Here is a 17,713-nt window from a genome sequence, read left to right as displayed (position 1 = left end):
TGACAGCGGCTGACGACCCTCATCTCTTCCTACTCTTTGTCTCTCGTTCGCTAGACAAGATGGCTGTATTCAAGTCTCTAGTCGTTACATTCATTGCTCTGACCGCCATCGGCGCCAATGCTGGTCCTTGTGTACCCAAGGCCTCTCTAACTTCGAGTTCAACTTTGACGGCTACTTCATCTGAGTCGTCTTTCAGCTCTTCGGAGACGTTGGTCGCGTCATCTACTGAGACTTCTTCTGGAACTGCCCCGTCTTTGACAGCTACATCAAGCTCCACTCTCGAGGCTTCTTCTTCTGAGACTTCTTTGACTGTGTCAGAGAGTTTGGTCTCATCCTCAACTGAGACCTTTACCGAGACTTCTACTGGCACTACAACGGCTTCAACAGATGTGTCAAGCTCGACATTTGTGACTTTGACCAGCACGGGAACTGCAGAGACGTTGACAAGTGCCACCTCTACAGCCGAGTCGTCAACTGTCGAGTCTTTAAGCACAGAAATTTCAACCACAACCACTTCTAGAGAACCAATCCGCACTGAAGAGTGCGCGGTCCTTGGCGGCGCCGGCCACGACCTTTCGGACGACAAGCTTGCGGAAGTCAAGATCCAGGCGTACGACGACAAGACACTCGATGAGTGTCTCGCCATCTGCGAGTCCCAGAGCGACTGCGCGACCCTCGCGTATAACCCGACACGCAACAAGTGCGAGACGTGGAAGGGCACGCTGGAACAGATTGGCGTCGATAATACCCCCGGGGCTGAGTGGTACTACTATTCGACATCATGCCTCGCCAATGATAGAAAGGATACGTGCGCAAGGCCAGGATGGGGTCTTGACGGCGACGCAAACACGTCGGGTACGAAAATTGGCAAGTTTCCTGGTTATGACAACTATGCGGGCTGCTACGCGTTCTGCAAGGAGACCGAGGGGTGTGCCATGTTTGCGTTCAACCCTGTGGAGCAGCTGTGCGAGCTGTGGTCCGGGTCATTCGAGCAAGCCAAGTTTAGGCCTGTTTTCAGAGCGTCGTGGACATTTTACAGGCTGGATTGTCTTGAGCCTCAGGGTGGTGAAGGCGGGGCGAACTGAGTTGTCTTGACTGAGTTGCGTGTTGTTGAGGACGATGGATATACGCGGAATGTGGAACATGACATACGACCAACTATACCTTTCGAATGAATATGTAATAATTAAAACAGAAAAAGACTTTGTATCAATTATAATAGAATACGGTTTGATCATCAATTGAGGTGGTCTTGACAAAGACTTGTAAGCACAGCACCGCTGGAGGCAAGATGACAACTGACAGTTTCACAGCCAGAACTTGTCACAAACAAATACAATGTACTTCAAATGATTGAAGCATCACACCAATACAACTTAGTCTTCAAGCATGTAATTATTTATGAAGAAGCCAAGCCCAAGCTACAGTATGAGTGGGCATTGTGTAGGTAGTGACGACGCTGGTGAGAGAAGGAGGGGTGCTTATCGATAAGCAAGCTGCCCGCCTTCATTGTTTTGAAACTCCACCATAGATCAACACGACCATCTCCAACCATCACAATCTCTCTCAAGGATCCATTCCACCGCTCGAGCGCCTTCTGTTGTCTTGAAACCCGATTTCAAATCCAAATCTTATAGAGTTACTCCCGAGAAACCGAACGGCCTGTCACCGAATCCGACAACCAGCCACCATGTCCCTCATTTCAGCCCATCTGGAGCAGATCGGCTACTCGTGCCAAGGCATCGACTCCCTCCCGTAGGTTCTCGATACTTCCAACGTGAACCATTGCTGACCATGTACAGCTTCCCTCGACCCAAAATCTTCACCAACGCCCTACTCTCCAACCACGACATCACCTCCCTCATCCGCGACACCGAAGCCCACGAGCGCGCCCTCTTCTCCGTGCCCCCTCCCCCACCGCCCTCGACAGCCCTCAAGCCTACAGAGCCTGAAAAGACAAAGTCGACGGGGAGGCGACAGACTGTTTTCAACGTGGCCTCGGGAGAAGTGACTACGGGTCCTCCTCAGCGAGCCGGCGCAGGTCATCCTCGACGTCAGACAGCTGTGGCGGCCGTGCTGGGTGGGCAGATGCATGAGGAGTTGCGTCGCGGGGAGATGGATCGCAAGGGAGATGTAGATGTCAATGTTCTTCTTCGAGGTGCTGAGAAGCTCTGCGGCGTGTACGAGCTACCAGGCGCAAGGGAACGCATCGCCGCGTTGAGGAGCAAACACGCCCACGGCAAGAACACGATGGCATACTACGAGGCGCGAGTAGCTGAACAAGCTGAGAAACTGGCGACGCTGGATCACAGGGACTGGCTCGGTGATGCGGATGAGGAGGAGGAGGAGGAAGAGGGTGAGGTGTGGACGGAGGAGGATCTAAGGAGGGAGGAGGAGGAGGCGAGGCAGATGGAGGTTAAGAAGAGGGAGTTGCAGGTGAGGTTGAGACAGATGGAGAAGGATCTGGGCGGGTTGATGAGGATGTGAGGTGTGAGCGATGAGATGAGATAAGATGAGATGATACCCTTATGAGATATGAAGTTGCTGATACAAACGCCGCCTATTCCCCATCTATAAGATACATGTACATGATGTAGAGTCTACTGACTCTCCTTGAGAGCCTCTTCCCTCGCCAAAACCATCTGCTCCAAAAACATTCCCACATCCTCAGCTCCATCGACCGTAAACTTGTCATTGATGATATATCGTGGCACACCCTTGACACCCAGCCTCTGCATCCTGCGAACCTCGGCATCAACCTCTTCCCCTCCATTGTCACTCTCCAACCACGCCCTCGCTTCACTCTCGTCAATACCAACTCTCCCAGCAGCCTTCACAAGATCGTCTAGGCTTGTGATGTTGCCTCCCTCTTCAAAATACATCTTCATCACCTCCAAAGCAACCCTCGTCTGCAAATCCTCCTTATTCTTCGTCTTGGCCAACTTCTCCAACCGATGCGCGTCCCTAGTATTCCCAATCGTACTCCCAAAGTCAAAGATTAACCCTTCGCGCTTCGCAATGTCTCCCAGCCGTGCCTTGAACTCGGGCACCTTTTCCTCGCCGACTTTAGACGCCATCTTTTCGAGCATCGGCTGCGTCTTGGTGTGAGGGTCGAGCTGGTACGCATGCCAGGACGTGATGACAACGTCGCTGGAGGAGACGGTCTTGCGGTAGAGGGATATTGCACGGGTGAGACGGAGGGCACCGATGTAGCACCAGGGACAGACGGGGTCTGAGATGGCGGTTATCGAGATGGTAGGCATTGTGAATCTTTGATGTTGGTCTGTGAGTTGTGGTGTAAGTGGAAGTGTGACGCGGCGTCGCTGTGATCAAGGATATAATTGAGAGTAGGGATGATTGAAAGAAATAGTTCAGAGATAACGAGAGATGAAAACATGACCTATTTAAATATACTTCTGTCGCAGCCTGTCCCAGGCAAGTCCGTCGCGGAATGTGTATAGCCTCACTAAACGGGCGGAGTTCCGCCCATTAAGGAATACGTGTCTGGGGCGAAAAGGGGCAGATCAACAATTCAATAACTAGGCTACCATTTAACTAGAATACATAGTGAGATTCGTCTTATTCATGCAAGTGGGGATTGCTCCCTGGGTATCATATCTATCTTTCATCCAAACTCCAGTCATGTCCTCCGCTCAACTCCGCTTCGTCGTCTGTCATAAGGTTCATGTCTATGTGAATATGATCTTTGTGAACGCCCTCCACGGGGTCTATAAAAGTCACCATGTCGTCTAGTAGCACCCGGATTCTTATCGTGTTCAGCATTGGCCCGATGATGCCTTCGCCTACCTGCTTCCTCATCCCTCTCTGGCTCACTTCCGCGGCTGCTTGTCGCCGAAAATTCGTCATACTGAACAGCTCGATCCCAGTCCGCAAGTTTGGTAAAGGGACTCCGTAGCCAAGCTCTCAACTCATGCAAAAATAACCGAGTGCTGTCTCGCCCCAGGAACTCCGAAATCATGTTCTCGGCTTGACCAGCGCTTCCCATAATGTCGACTGACTTCAAGACGGCAATGATGTACTCGAGGAGAAACTCGGCATTGTTCGCCCTCCGTCTATCCACAGCAGTCCTAGCATTGCCATCTCCAGGCCGAGGCTCTTCGTTATCAGGGGCAAGAAACGAAAAGACCTGTAGCTCTCTTCGAATCCACATTCGTGCACGCGACACCAGCTCGGCATCTGCGCAGAATGCCGCCGGTGTCAACTCTCTGTAGCGAGAAAGACGGTTCGAGCCAACATGCTTTGAGTAGCGATTATAACGGTAAACGTCCCGGCGCCTTGCGATCTCGTCCGAGGGGTTCGGGGGTGTCTCGTAGCGGGATCGTGAATAACGACGTCGCCGTGGCAAGTTCCTGCGGACAGAGTATAACGAATATGGCCTCGCATCGGATCGCTGACTCTGCGGCTTCGGAGAAGATTTCGGTACGACATAGGTTTTAGGCACGGGCTCATCGAGGGCGTGGCGAACTTGCGAGATGGTTGCCTTGCAGAGAGGGCATTTCGGCGTCTGCTCGAGCCAGCTGAGGAGGCACAGGTAGTCAAAGTTTCGGTGCTGGCAAGGGACTACCTCGCAGGCCTCGGTGATGCCCTCGAGGCAGATGACGCAGCATTCGACGGCATCTTCTTGAGTGGTCGCTATCTCTTCGAGCGTGCTCTGGAGGACTTGGCGTTGGAGGTCGTCGCTTGACTGGTCTGCCTCCATGACGAGGGCAGAGAGGTGTGGAAGAGTTGAAATAACTCGTGCGATGCGCTGAAGCGACACAAAGACTCCGGGGTTAAAGGCAAGAGGTTGAAGTTGTAAAGATCCATGTCGTGGATGGGTGAATTAGAAATACGTACCCGGACGTGGGGAAAGAAACGTCCGAAAGTACATTGTACCCACCGGGCTGGCGCGCGGTTACACTGAAAAGCATGGAAAGCCGGCGGTAGCAGAGAGTTCTCTTACCTAAGGAGCATAGGAAAAATAACTAAAGACTACTCAAATTATATTTTAATTTGTTAGAATTTTTACTAAAACTTCTACAATCTTATAAGGATTTTTATGTATACTTCCCTAATACCTTGATGAATTGAGGACTACCCTTGTCAGAGAGTCACCTCGGGTGGGCCCGAGGGTCCCACGTCTTCCCTGCACCTGCCATGACGTTAGACCCGCCCACCCCTGTCATTTTCGCGTTGAGTGGTTCGCGTCAACACGCGTTTACGCCAAACCGCGATAATCCACCATAACTACCCACGTACCTCTCCCCTCTCCCTCTTCACACTTCCACCTTTTCTTCCACACATGCACACACCACAATCGAATCGCGATGGATGAACAAACAAAAGCCGAATACGAAGCCCAATCGCAGCAGCTGCGCGTCGACCTCAAGACATGGGAGACTAGCTGGGCAAAGGCGCACAAGGGCAAGAAGCCAGGAAGGGGTGACATCAAAGCGAACCAGGAAATCGGTATGACGCATGAACGGAAAGTCAGAGCATTGCACTGACGATTCAACAGCCTTGAAATACAAGCAATACAACAAACTCCGCGACATCCTCTCAGGCAAGCTGCCGCCGTCCGCCAAGGACGCCTCGCAGCCCAGGAAGCGCAAGCCCGATACTCTTCCCGCAGAGACACCAACCAAACGCACCAAGCACATTGAGACTCCGGCGAAGAACAGGGTCCAGGACCACGATGAAGAGCTCATGAACACACCCGCCATTTCACGCAAACTGTTCAGTCCAGCGTCGGTGACCTCGGTTGGCCCAACACCTCAGCGAGATGGGCGTGTGCTCGGACTATTTGATCTGCTGGTGGAGAAGAGCTAGGAACACCAACAAAATCAGGTTCTGCAACTAAGTCGGGAACTGGAAACAGGGTCGACGCGACTCCAACTAAGCGATCCACCCCAATGGATGAAGAGGCCAGCGACAAGCTTGGTCGAACACCTATGTCGTCTAGCAAGCGGCAAAGGTTGAACCACTTCATGACGCCGCTGAAGAACCGTGATGGAAACGTGGACGCTGTCACACCCTCATCAGTCTCGAAGCTTCAGTTCGACACACCGGCTTTCCTAAAGCGCAATTCTCTTCCGGTCCTCGACGAGAATGGCGACTTTGATGCTCCGGCCCCTCTGCGGTTGCCACGCAAGCCTTTCACAAGGGGGCTAAGCGAGATTGTTGCTAGCCTTCGAAAGGTGGAGGAGGAGAACTTGGATGACGATTTGGACGCATTGAGAGAGATGGAAAATGAAGAGATGGGCGAACCGAAACCGAAAACTCTGTTCCCGCCCAAGCCGAAGGACGATGTGCTCGTTGCAGACACTCAAACACGCCAACTGCCTCTTGGCGGATTTGATGACGAGGGCATGTACGACAGCCCAGTGGAGGACCAAGTTGATCGTGATGGCAATCCCATGCGAACATACAAGAAGAAGGGCCAGAAGCGGACGACTAGACTGGTCAAGATGCGCCCGACTCGAACCAAGAGACCAGCCAACCTGGGCGAGGGTCCTGAAAGTGACGTGGAGAACGATGATTTCGTTCCTGAGACGCAGGCCCCCGACGACGATGACGAATTTGATTTGGAGAAGCCCCAGAAGAAAGCTGCAGCTAAAAAGGAGGGCACGGTGAAGAAGGCTGCTCGAAAGGTGAATGAGCTGGCTCACGCAAACTTCCAGCGCCTGAAGCTACGGAACCATGGGGCCAAGGGCGGACCGGGATACAACAGCAGATTCCGACGGCGTCGTTAGGGGGTATAAGCTGCTGGCTTATCATGATTTGCATTGTAAGGAGTTCCGGGACATGGAAGATACCACTAGAGATAACGGTCGGTGCATGTGTTTTAATTGCATCATGAAAAGCTGTAATAGAATGGCTTTACCCTTTCCAATTGGCACAACCGTAAGAAGACGTGATGCTATGTGATATCAGAGCTTCTCTCATCAAGATGCGATGGTGGTTGCTTAATGCCTTGAACCATAACTAAAAACAGCTAGAAACCTTGATTGCGCTAAACTTCTTTAGGGTCTCCACACAACTCAATAGGTTTAGGATCCAATATTTTTCTATGGCACGTCCCCTGCAACCAAAATCCTCACGCCTTTTACATCCTCAGCTCGCCTCGCCTCAAAGAAACGCGACTCAAATTGCGACCTCAAATTCATTTCCTTCATTCTTCAGAATCGCGGGATATTTCATTCTTCTTACTATAGACCCTGGTTTCTTTTGGTCATTACAAGGAGAAGAGGTGTTGCTGTGGCTACTACCGCGATCCACGCGCCGCCAGTGTTGAGCGTGTGTCAAGGACAAATCCTGTCGAAAATTGCTTGCTCTTGTGTGCCAATCTTGAGAGAATTGACATCTTTGTCTAAGCATCACAACTCATTTTACTGGCGTCATTGAGATCAGGGAAGATTCTGACTAAGAGAAGACGAGCAACTGCCTCCCTCTCCTTACCGGAGCGCGTGTCGAGTTTTATATACAAGACACTTTCAGGTTGAGCTAGATTTTCTCGTCGCTTGCAAACACCTTCCTCCTACACTCGTTTCATTTCAGCATCCACAGACAGCCATGTATTTGCGATAGCATGAGCTTCACACTTCAATATGCCGGTGAGACCCTTGCCCCTTTACAAGACGACATGGCTCTGACATTACATCAGCCGTTAGACCTGGGAGATGACGGGTTAGACATTCATCCAGAAGCGTTAGATAGTCACGACATTGACTGGCACTCACCTCTGGGACAAAGACACTCATTCGACCATGTCTTTGGAAACGCCTTTGTCCGTGAGGAGCCGTCAGCTGCTCTCCCTCAAGACGCGCCTCCGGTATGGACCAAGTTTGGCGAGCTGGAACAAGAGGAGCGCATGACCCCGCTGGAGGATATCGATCTCTTACCGGGTCCTTTACCGGAAAGTCCGCCAAACTATTATCCAAGCCCTGAGGGCGGTCTCTTCGATGGTATCGATGATGAGCTGCTCCAGGCCCTTGAGCCAGATGTCGAGGATGAAGACATTACTCCAGACATTGATGAGACGAAAACTCCAATCGAAGAGATCATAGAGGTCAAAGCGGAAGACTCAGAAACGCCAGATATACAGCCACCCAGCAAGTCGCTACCGCTCAGCAAGACAGTGAGAGTCGAGCTTCCGGAGAGTTTGCTCCTCATACCGCGGTCATGCTACGAACCATTCGAGCCTGATGTGCCGATTGTCAGAGAGCGCATAGCTTTCGATACTCTATTTGAGGCTGCAAAACAGGCCGGCCAGGATATCGATGACTTTGTCGAGTTTCAGCTTGACGACTTTGCCATCTACTGCGATCGTCCCAAATATCCGGAAGAGATGTGCTCCTTGCACAATCTCGACACCAAGAATGGCTTTGGCAGCTTCTTTTTTGATGGAAGACTCAGCGTTGGCGATAAAGCCTTCTTCGTGCGTCGAGTACGTATTGCTGCGCTCCCTATTGACAATTACGGTACTCTGTCCAAACACACGGTCCGTGACAAGATCTGGCTTCAGTCAACCTTCAACTCGGCACGCGAGGTCTACTACCATTTGAACCGTCCAGCCAAGGAATACCAGCGCTTCTTCAACCCGTTTCTGTGGGTGGCGGACCTGGCCAAACATTTCGTCGACTATCTTAAGGTGATGGGCGAGAGTCGTCTCGACGTGACAATCTTTCACTTCCGTGCGACCTTTAGCAGCTGGTTGGCCAAGACACACGGCAAGGCGCCCGTTTTTGTCGCGTGGAGGAAGCGGTTCCCAAGCGACGACTTTCGAACAGCTGTTGTGGCTAACTTGGGGTTCCTTCATAAAGAGGCCATCGGTGTGCTGGGAGCCAGTAAAACGTACAAGCACAGTCTGTGGGCTGAGATATGGGAGTTCAGGCAGTATCAGAAGTTTCCGCCAGAGGAGAAGAAGGATGGCCGCCGGAGGAGGAAGAGAAAGTCTCAGATTCAAGACGAGTCGCTAACTGAGAGCAGTCTTGACGGAACAACTGAGGACCAGACGCCTGCAGACACAAAGAACAACAGCCAGAACAAAGACAGTCCACCCACGATTGTCACGCAGTACATATACGACTGCTTCTCTCATCTCCCTTTTGGCGACCGCCTCGAGGCCATGCCCTTGAGCGACAAGACGAAAACCATGCGCAATCAACTGATTCGGAAGCGCCATCTTGAACTCCCTGCGCCGCTGCACACTACTGCGAAAGACATATCGACGGCTGAGACGCAGCAGATCCGTGACATCCAGCCGGGAGACACCATTTCGACGCAGCGAGATGATGAAGAGTCGGGCACCATGTGGCGACGTGATATCTCACATGGGTTTTACGACGTTGATCGCTGGCTTGCGCTGGTTCAGCGAGTACACACGGATAAGCGTGGCCGCCGATCCTTTGATGTCATCTGGTACTACAGACCTGTCGACACCTTGTGCGGCCTGATGAAGTATCCGTGGAACAACGAGCTGTTCCTCTCAGACCACTGCTCTTGTGGCGAGACAACGAAAATCCGAGAGAGTGAGGTCTTGGGTGTGCACAATATCGAGTTTGGAGGAACATCGGCCACAACCGCCGAGTTCTTTTGTCGACAAACATATATATGCGCTGAGCGCAAGTGGATTACTCTGGAGAATGACCACCTTCATTGTTCTCACACAACAAAGGCCCCCGAGGCTCCAGAGTTTGCGCCTGGAGAGACACGGCTTGTCATCCTCGACAAGCACAGCGGTCGTTCTGAGCCATGCGAGTTTGTGACCTCTTATGAGGAGAATTACAGTGACATCTACAGGTTCCGACGGTTACTAAGGAGGGGGCTAGTTGACCCCAAAGCACCAAATGCTCGACCGAACGAGTTGGTGTATAGCGAGAATCTAGTCGAGGTTAAAAGACGTCGCATCCTGGAACCATGTTTCGTGCGCTTCTTCAAGGCTGGACAAGAGATTGCTGCACCCTACGATCGAAACGGAGTGGGAGGCTTCTTTTATATCACACATCAGGAGGTCTTCGACAAAGGCACTGGAACTCGGTCATGTGTTCCCCTCGAAGCGTTTCCTACTACGCTCAGACAAGGATTCGACCCATCTGAACCTATTCAACGGCTCCGGGGTCTGGATCTCTTCTGCGGCGGTGGAAACTTTGGACGCGGACTCGAAGACGGAGGTGGCATTGAGATGCGCTGGGCAAATGACTTCAACGAAAAGGCCATCCACACGTACATGGCCAACACGGCAGGTCCCGGAGCCGTTGCCCCCTTTCTCAGCTCCATCGATGACCTCCAGCGGTTAGCTATTCAAGGAGAGTTCGCCGACAATGTCCCTCCAGTCGGTGATGTCGACTTCATCTCTGGTGGCAGCCCCTGTCCAGGCTTCTCACTCCTCACAAACGACAAGACCACGATAACCCAGCGCAAGAACCAGTCCCTCGTCGCCGCCTTTGGCTCCTTCATCGACTTGTACCGTCCGAGGTACGGTCTTCTCGAGAACGTCCCTGGCATTGTGCAACGCAAGTCGAACCGTGACCAGGACGTCTTTAGCCAGTTAATCTGCGCCATAGTAGGTCTCGGATACCAGGCCCACTTCTTCTTTCTTGACGCCTCGGCTTGTGGTTCTCCCCAACGTCGTGCGAGAGTCTTTCTCGCCTTTGCTGCCCCGGGTCATCGTCTCCCTCGTCGTCCTAATCCAACTCATGCTCACCCTCCTCATACCAACTCCTTTAGTCTGGGTAACCTTCCCACCGGTGAACCCATGGCAGAGCGCATCATCCCCTCGGCCACACCTTTTGACTTTGTCTCTGCCCAGGCTGCAACCGCCGATCTTCCCCCTGTATACGACTCCAAACCCGACATATGTATCCCCTTCCCAGATCATCGCATCTCCCTCGGTGCGACTCGACAGCTCCGCAACAAGATTAACCTAATCCCCACGCGTCCCTATGGCATGAACTTTGCCCAGGCCTGGTACGGCCCGGACCGCAAGAAGGCCGGCACCGGCGTCCTCACCTCGGCCGAGCGCCTCGTCTTCCCCGCCGACTCGGCCAGCTCCCTGAGCCGCTCAAATCCATGGTCCAACGCCTACGGCCGCCAGCGTCCCGATCGTCTCATCGAGACCGTCGTGACTAGCCAGAGCCCCAGCGATGCCAAGAACGGTCGTACACTGCACTGGCAGGAGGACCGTGTGCTCACCATCATGGAGGCCCGGCGCGCTCAGGGCTTCCGCGATCACGAGGTCATACTCGGCTCTCCCCCTGATCAGTACCGTATCGTTGGAAACAGCGTTGCTCGTGAAGTTGCTGTCAGTCTAGGCGCCGTCTTCCGCGAGGCATGGGCGCAGAGTCTTGTGGATGAGGGCCGTGGCACCGCCGCTCCTACTCGGCCAGGCGTAGACGTATCTCCAGCTGTCAAAGTTGAAGAGATAACCCCTGGCCCAGTAGCTTCAATCAACGCCAAGGAGCCTCCTCGCTCACGAGCTTCTTGGAATCAAAGCAGGTCGAGCCAGACTTCGTCTACACCCACCACGACCCCCCTCCTCCAAGCAGCGGCTCAAAACGGCAGAGGAGGACTTCTATCGCTATTGAGATCAGAGCATCCAAGACGTCCAAAATGGACAAGGACGATAGCCCCGGAAGGGGCACACCCAGTAGTAGTACTCAAGGTCATCGGCCGAGTCGCTTGAGAGAGAGCGTTACGCTTGACCATGAATAAGTCATCAGCATCACTTTGGTCGGAGTCAAACATGTCTATCCCTCCAGCTATACATTCCCCAACATGTTATTGCTATACCCCAGCTCAACTGTATGATAGATATGGGTTTCGTCAACTCAAGACTGTACTGCAGAGACGAGACAGTCACACATGACAAACCAAACCCATCAATCCAAATGTAAAAAGTCATTGATATCATAAAAGTCTCGCTACCGCTGAAATTATTCAAATTATCGAGAGGAGTGCGGACGAAACTCCAAAACTCCGCCCAACTCTCATGCTCATCCATCCATCCATCATAACTCTCAGCTCTTGATGCATGCTCCTAGATCGTAATAAACCGTCGTATGCGTATCTCTTGCCAAAAAAAAAGGAAACCCAATCTCGCTCCTAAAATCGCTCTTTTCATAAAACGCCCTTAATCAGATTTCTCTAGGTCTTTCAGCGTCATCACCTTGGCTCCCATCGGGATCTGCCCGCCTCTCATCTTGACGCCCGCGTACGGTACGCCTGATGTCTGTCCCAGGATCGTCACCAGCTCCCGTCCAGAGACGCTCAGGTCCTTGCCAGTGTAACCCTTGATTGCACATTCCTTGAAGATGTGCCCAATCAGCCGCTCTCCCAGAGTCTCGACGCTGCGGCCGCTAGCCCAGCCCTTGTCGTTGCTGAGACGCTGAAGGAGGGAGAACAGAGATGTCCGTGTGATGGTGTCCATCTCTGGTGTCTGCTGGATCGTGATGCCAACCTTTCCAACAACCTGGCGAAGCTGCTCAATGCACTGCTCGGCTCGAAGAGGTCGGAAGGTGAGCTCAGTTGCGAATCGACTCTTGATGCCCTGGTTGCTGCGAAGGAGGCGATCCATGTCCTCCTCATATCCGGCCAGGACGATGATCAGCTTGCGGGCAAACTGCGGCTTCGTCACAGCGTCCACCAGCTCGCTCACAGCCTCCTCGGCGAAGGATCCACGGCTACCTGCCAGTCGGTACGCCTCGTCGATGAAGAGCACCTTGCCCAGAGCCGACTCGAGTAAACGGCGAGTCTTGGGGCCTGTCTGCCCGCAGTACTCGCCGATGAGCTGTGAAGCCGAAACATCTACAACGTCGGGGGCTGAAAGCAAGCCCATATCATAGAAGATTTGACCCAGCTTTCGTGCCGTCGTTGTCTTACCAGTACCTGGTGGTCCCTTGAAGACGTACGTGAAGGGCACGTAGGGTCGTGGGTCGACTTTGCGCAGTCGCATGCCCTGAACCATGTACTGGTATGACTCAAACTTGGAGATGATCTCCTCGAAACCGACAAAGCCGTCAAAGAGAGCCCTGGTATTAGACACTGCTTGTGACAGACGGTCATAGTCGGCATCGAAATCCTGAGGCTCGAGGGGAAGGGCGTCCAGGTCGTCATCCTCGGGCTTCTCCTTGGCTACGCGGCGTAGACGAGCCAAGATGGCCTTGGAGAGGAGGTTATCCACCTCACCTCCGTTACCAAAGTTGGGTCGCACAGAGGCCCGTTTCAGAACCTCCATAGCAACCTCGCGAGCCTTGTCTGTGGCCACAAGCTTTTCCTTGGTCATCTTCAGATCCAAGATCTTGCCAAGGGTCTCCTCGCTAAAGTTCTCAAACTCGAATGCTGTGTCTAGAGGGAATCTTCGTGCCAGGCCGGGGTTCGCGTTGGCGTACATCTCCTTCATCTGCTCCGGATATCCACAGAGAATGACGCATCGATCCTCTCCAGGAGCTCCAGTCACCTCGGCGACGATGGTGTCGATGATGGCACCCCGGAAGTCGCCGTTCTTGGTTGTGCCGCTACTGCTCGTACCGGGGTCGAGCATATGGGCATCATCAATGATCAGGACATTGCCCTTGGCCTCGCGCAATGCCTCTTTGGTGTTGTTTTCGGATCCTCCGATATAGCGATCCAGAAGGTCAGTTGGACTCTTGACAATAACATCTCCCTTCGAGAGGAGACCGAAATCTGCCAAGAGCCTGCCATAGAGCTTTGCGACTGTTGTCTTTCCGGTGCCAGGAGCACCCAGGAACACTCGATTCGGTGAGACAAACAAGGGATCATCACCTCGCATCTCCCGAATGTAGTTCTGGTTGACCTGGCTCACCACTGAAAGGATGGCCTCCTTGACAGTATCCAGTCCAACAAGCTCCTGCAGCTCCTTCCAGGCAGGACTCTTGTCAGGGCCAAGTGAAGGCTTGTTACCGAGAAGGTCTTCTTTGGTCATCTTGAAGTCTTCCAGGTAGTTTCCGTCCCTCCTAGCTTGGCGGAAGCGTTCAACCTGTCGTCTGCAAGCTTCGAGGAATGCCTTCCTTACAGGCCAAATGTTGCCAAACGTCTTCTCATTCATGCTTTGGGTGATTCTGCGGATCAGAATCTTGACAAAGAGGCCGTCGTACCCTCCTTCGACTTCCATCTTGTTCTTGAACCACTTGCGCATCATTCCGTGGAAGACGACCTGGAGCTCTTCCTGGGTGTAGTTTGGCAGCTTCAGCACAGGGAAGTGATTTGAGACCTCAGCACTGTAGCCCAACTGATCCGACAGTCCCCATTGACCATTGCCGGCAAGGATAATGACCACCTTTCCAGGGAGATCTTGTGACCTAACGTAGAAGTTCCACAGGTTGCAATCATCATTATCCATGAGATGAGCGTGGTCAATGATGGCAATCTAACTGAGTCAGCATTTCATAGCTTAAGTAGGGAGGGCAATTGGCTTACACAGCCGCCGCACGCATTGCATGTGCTATGAATGGTGCTGAGAGTTGACGTCTTGGACATGCTGTAGGCTGAGAATCTGTTGATGCCAGTGATTGATCCTGCCTTCTTGACAACACCAAGAGAAACAAGGAACTTGGCATAGAGGCGGGCGAGCATCGTTTTGCCGGTTCCCTCGTTGCCCATGAAGACAGCATCAAAGTTCTCCTTCTTGAAGTCGGTTTCGCGCCTCTGCGAGGCCTGGACTTTGGCCTTTGCGTGCAGGAAGAAGGCCTTGGTCTCTTCGAGGCCGGGCAAGGACATGAGCCGGTCGAGATACTTGTTTTCGGCCTTTTCCACCTCCTTCTGCCGCAGCCACTCAAGTCGTGAAGGCGACTCATCTTCGCACTGCTCGGGGTCGAGGCCGTCTATGGATTCGTTGTCGGCGTCGTCTAGGTCTTGTTGCTGTGATTTCCTTGGGAACAGTCAGTTACAGATTCTCAAAGCAATTGCTGCTTCGCCGTCGGCTTACTCGATCTCTTCGAGGAGCTCCTCCATCTGTCTGCAGAGGTCCAGGAAACCTGCTTCTGCCAAGATAGGAGGTTCTGTCTCCTCCTCTGCAGGCTTGTCCTCCGATTCGGACTCGCTTTCATCGGCAGTATCGTATGGGACATCGCCAAACAATTTCCCAATGCCAAAGGCGTCCACATCTTCATCCTCACTGTCCTCGCTTTCCTCTGGAGTGGGCTCCGCGGGTTGATTTACAGTCTTGGCGCGATTGCGCCGCTTCCTGGATCGGCGGGGTTTGCGACTGGGGATGAGGCCAAGAAGACGGCTCACGAGAAAATGGGGGTCATCTGTTTGGTACTGTTTCGCCCAGGACGGGCTTGTGGATTTATGCTGATAAGGCTGTAGGCCGAGCAGCCAACTGACGGAGAAGCTTGGGTCTGCAGATTCAAACTCCATCATTGCATTGGGGTTGGCTTGCTCTGACATAAAGCTACAATGTGCAAGTTTCGAGCTCAAAAGAGCTGGCTAACTAGCAGAACGAAGCACGCAAGCAGCAGAAGCCGGGAAATCAAGGGAGCACGAAAGATTGTTGAGGCGACGACACGGGGCGGTTGCGGCGGGTGCGGAAGCCGGAGCGGGGGTGGGGAGAAGGCAGAGGTGGAGGTTGGAGGATGGAATGGCGGATAAGACAGACAACGGAACGTAAATGGTAGCGAGGAGAGCCGAGATCGCGTGCGACAAGGACGAGGGTGAGGCGACGGAGGTACAAGAGACACCGAGAGAGCCGGATTGGGACAAGAACGGCGGGAGATGGCTTGTTGGGGCGACGATAGGCAGGCAATCGATACAACGGCCGGAGTCGCAAAGGTGAAGCTTGCTGGATGGAAGTGCAAGGTAAGTAAGAAGAGGGAAAGGAGAGGAGAAGTGCGGGACGCCCTGAGGCAACAGGGAGACGGTCTTTTTGAAGGGACCTCCAAGGTTGTTTGAAGTTCACTTTCCAGGCAGCCAATGGCTCCGTGTGCTCTCCGACGCCGCATGCACCTGCCTGCCTGCCTTACCTGCGACCTGCGACCTGCTACTTCTCCATGGCGCACACAGGTGGATGTACAGGAAGGTAAGACGGGGTCTGACGGCTTCACAAGGGTAGGTACTTGGAGCTTGGTTCGAGATACCTGAAACGCCCTGCTAACAGATAGCCTCAATGTGGTACACCTGCAGCCGCATTTGTACCTCGACCCTGGATCGGCCTTCAACCTAGCAAGTGCTAATAAAGCTGGGAGTCATTCGGACAGCCTGGTTGTTCAACAACAGCAACAAAGTGACTGCCAGCCTCTCCACATCCACATCGTGCCCGTTGGTACTGTACATATCCCCTTGTCCGCTTCCTTGTCTCCCGTCAGTTTCCCTCCAAGGGCGGTTGCCTCATGCACTGCCACGGGACAATGGCGCATTGGGTGAGTTGGGGCGCCTCTGAGGTGAATCGGGGACTTCTATTGGCTGCTGCCTGGCTGGCCGCGTGAGATTCAAAGAGACGGGCTCACCATTCATGCGCAACGCTCCGCTGGGACGGTTTCGACCTTTAACGACAAGACGTTGCGTGGCTACTTGCTTTTCGCTCTACTTATTTGTTGATACCTCTCGCGTTTCTTGTCGACTTGGAATCTTTGTCTCGGGCAGACCATCAAACAGCCCAGCCTTCTCAATGACCTCCAACACCGACATGTCGTCTAGACTCCAGCCATCCCCCAAGGCTCCCTTCTCGTATCGACTATCGTCTTGTCTATCTGACAAGGCTGAACCGGTATCATGACTCCGCCTCCAATCGATTCGGTGAGCACAGGCCAGTCGCCGCCGAGCTGCATCCCGCGGGGCCGCCTGGGGTGATAGAGTCCGCTGGGGGCCAGAAACCAGCCACTGAGAGCAGCCGTGAGCCGCTAAGAAGCCCACTGAGTCCGCCATCTGGGGCTGGGAATCAGCGATGTGGTGGAGAGTTGGTTCGCCCTGCGATTCCCACGGTGGGGCCTCAAACGGACGAGCACACATGTCCGTAACGACGCCTGTTGTGTAGGACATAGATGGTCTCGGAGAGGACAAAGATGGTGAGGTGCTACAGGACGGAAACTTGAGCCTTTCTTGACAAACACATCACCTTTCGGGTTCGGGAGTGGTTCGAGGCCGGATATCTCAGGCCTCAAGGGGGTCCAAGTCCGGGCTTGACCTCTCTGTTGAGGAGCCTGGCCAAAGGCATGAACCAGGGTCCCCAGGCCCACAGAGGCCTCAGCTTGAAGTTGACCTGTAAGAAACAGCCTGACGAGAGTGAGGCGGCGGCTTGCGACATGAGCCTGGCTGGATGGTGCTTTGCCACGGACAAGCCTGCAACTTGAGCGTGTCAACAACTGAGTCGGTGGTTCGCACATTGATCATCATTTTTCCAGATTTTTGTGTCCACATTCAACTACGATGAAAGTAGTTACAGGTGCAGTATCAACAAACATCAGGTTCTTCCTTGGAAGACTCTTCTCTCGTGGGCGGCCTCAAGGTCAAATCGTACGGTGTTGCACTCTACCCGGGCGAGCCAGCCCACCCACACATCGGCGACCGGCATTAATGGAAACCATCCAACTGCCGGGACCCGACACACGGATCAACAGGACTTTCCGGGGAGGTGGCCAATCTGAGGCTCGGCGTGTTATCGGGACACGGACATGTGCTCTCTCGTTTGCACCTTTGTTATCTTTACACGGACATTTCCAGATTCGATCCAGAGACATTTTGCAACATTCGACCATAC

At 53.3% G+C, this 17,713-nt stretch overlaps 6 protein-coding genes across 6 annotated transcripts; 4 read left to right on the top strand and 2 right to left on the bottom strand.

The window, feature by feature from the left end:
* Positions 1–59: 59 nt before the first annotated feature.
* MRS44_007471 (uncharacterized protein) lies at positions 60–1,085 on the top strand (the record flags this gene model as incomplete). The annotated part of the gene is made up of 1 exon (XM_046276969.2): positions 60–1,085. One exon carries the CDS (start codon positions 60–62, stop codon positions 1,083–1,085), a length of 1,026 nt encoding a protein of 341 aa, XP_046128991.2.
* A 605-nt stretch (positions 1,086–1,690) lies between these two features.
* Positions 1,691–2,487, top strand: MRS44_007470 (uncharacterized protein; the record flags this gene model as incomplete). Its single annotated transcript, XM_046276970.2, has 2 exons — positions 1,691–1,755; positions 1,803–2,487. 2 exons carry the CDS (start codon positions 1,691–1,693, stop codon positions 2,485–2,487), a joined length of 750 nt encoding a protein of 249 aa, XP_046128992.2.
* A 113-nt stretch (positions 2,488–2,600) lies between these two features.
* MRS44_007469 (uncharacterized protein) lies at positions 2,601–4,720 on the bottom strand (the record flags this gene model as incomplete). Its single annotated transcript, XM_046276972.2, has 2 exons — positions 2,601–3,283; positions 3,808–4,720. The coding sequence occupies 2 exons, from the start codon at positions 4,718–4,720 to the stop codon at positions 2,601–2,603; spliced, it is 1,596 nt and encodes a 531-aa protein (XP_046128994.2).
* A 607-nt stretch (positions 4,721–5,327) lies between these two features.
* Positions 5,328–6,752, top strand: MRS44_007468 (uncharacterized protein; the record flags this gene model as incomplete). The annotated part of the gene is made up of 3 exons (XM_065620546.1): positions 5,328–5,469; positions 5,519–5,788; positions 5,848–6,752. 3 exons carry the CDS (start codon positions 5,328–5,330, stop codon positions 6,750–6,752), a joined length of 1,317 nt encoding a protein of 438 aa, XP_065476618.1.
* An 836-nt stretch (positions 6,753–7,588) lies between these two features.
* MRS44_007467 (uncharacterized protein) lies at positions 7,589–11,683 on the top strand (the record flags this gene model as incomplete). The annotated part of the gene is made up of 1 exon (XM_065620545.1): positions 7,589–11,683. The coding sequence occupies one exon, from the start codon at positions 7,589–7,591 to the stop codon at positions 11,681–11,683; it is 4,095 nt and encodes a 1,364-aa protein (XP_065476617.1).
* Positions 11,684–12,130: 447 nt separating this feature from the next.
* MRS44_007466 (uncharacterized protein) lies at positions 12,131–15,378 on the bottom strand (the record flags this gene model as incomplete). The annotated part of the gene is made up of 3 exons (XM_046278684.2): positions 12,131–14,386; positions 14,437–14,887; positions 14,945–15,378. 3 exons carry the CDS (start codon positions 15,376–15,378, stop codon positions 12,131–12,133), a joined length of 3,141 nt encoding a protein of 1,046 aa, XP_046128997.2.
* Positions 15,379–17,713: the final 2,335 nt, after the last annotated feature.

This window comes from Fusarium solani, assembly GCF_023522795.1.
Source record: "Fusarium solani strain SB1 chromosome Unknown bctg00000004, whole genome shotgun sequence".
NCBI classification, from domain to species: Eukaryota; Fungi; Ascomycota; class Sordariomycetes; order Hypocreales; family Nectriaceae; genus Fusarium; species Fusarium solani.
This window is presented reverse-complemented; position numbering and strand designations above follow the sequence as displayed.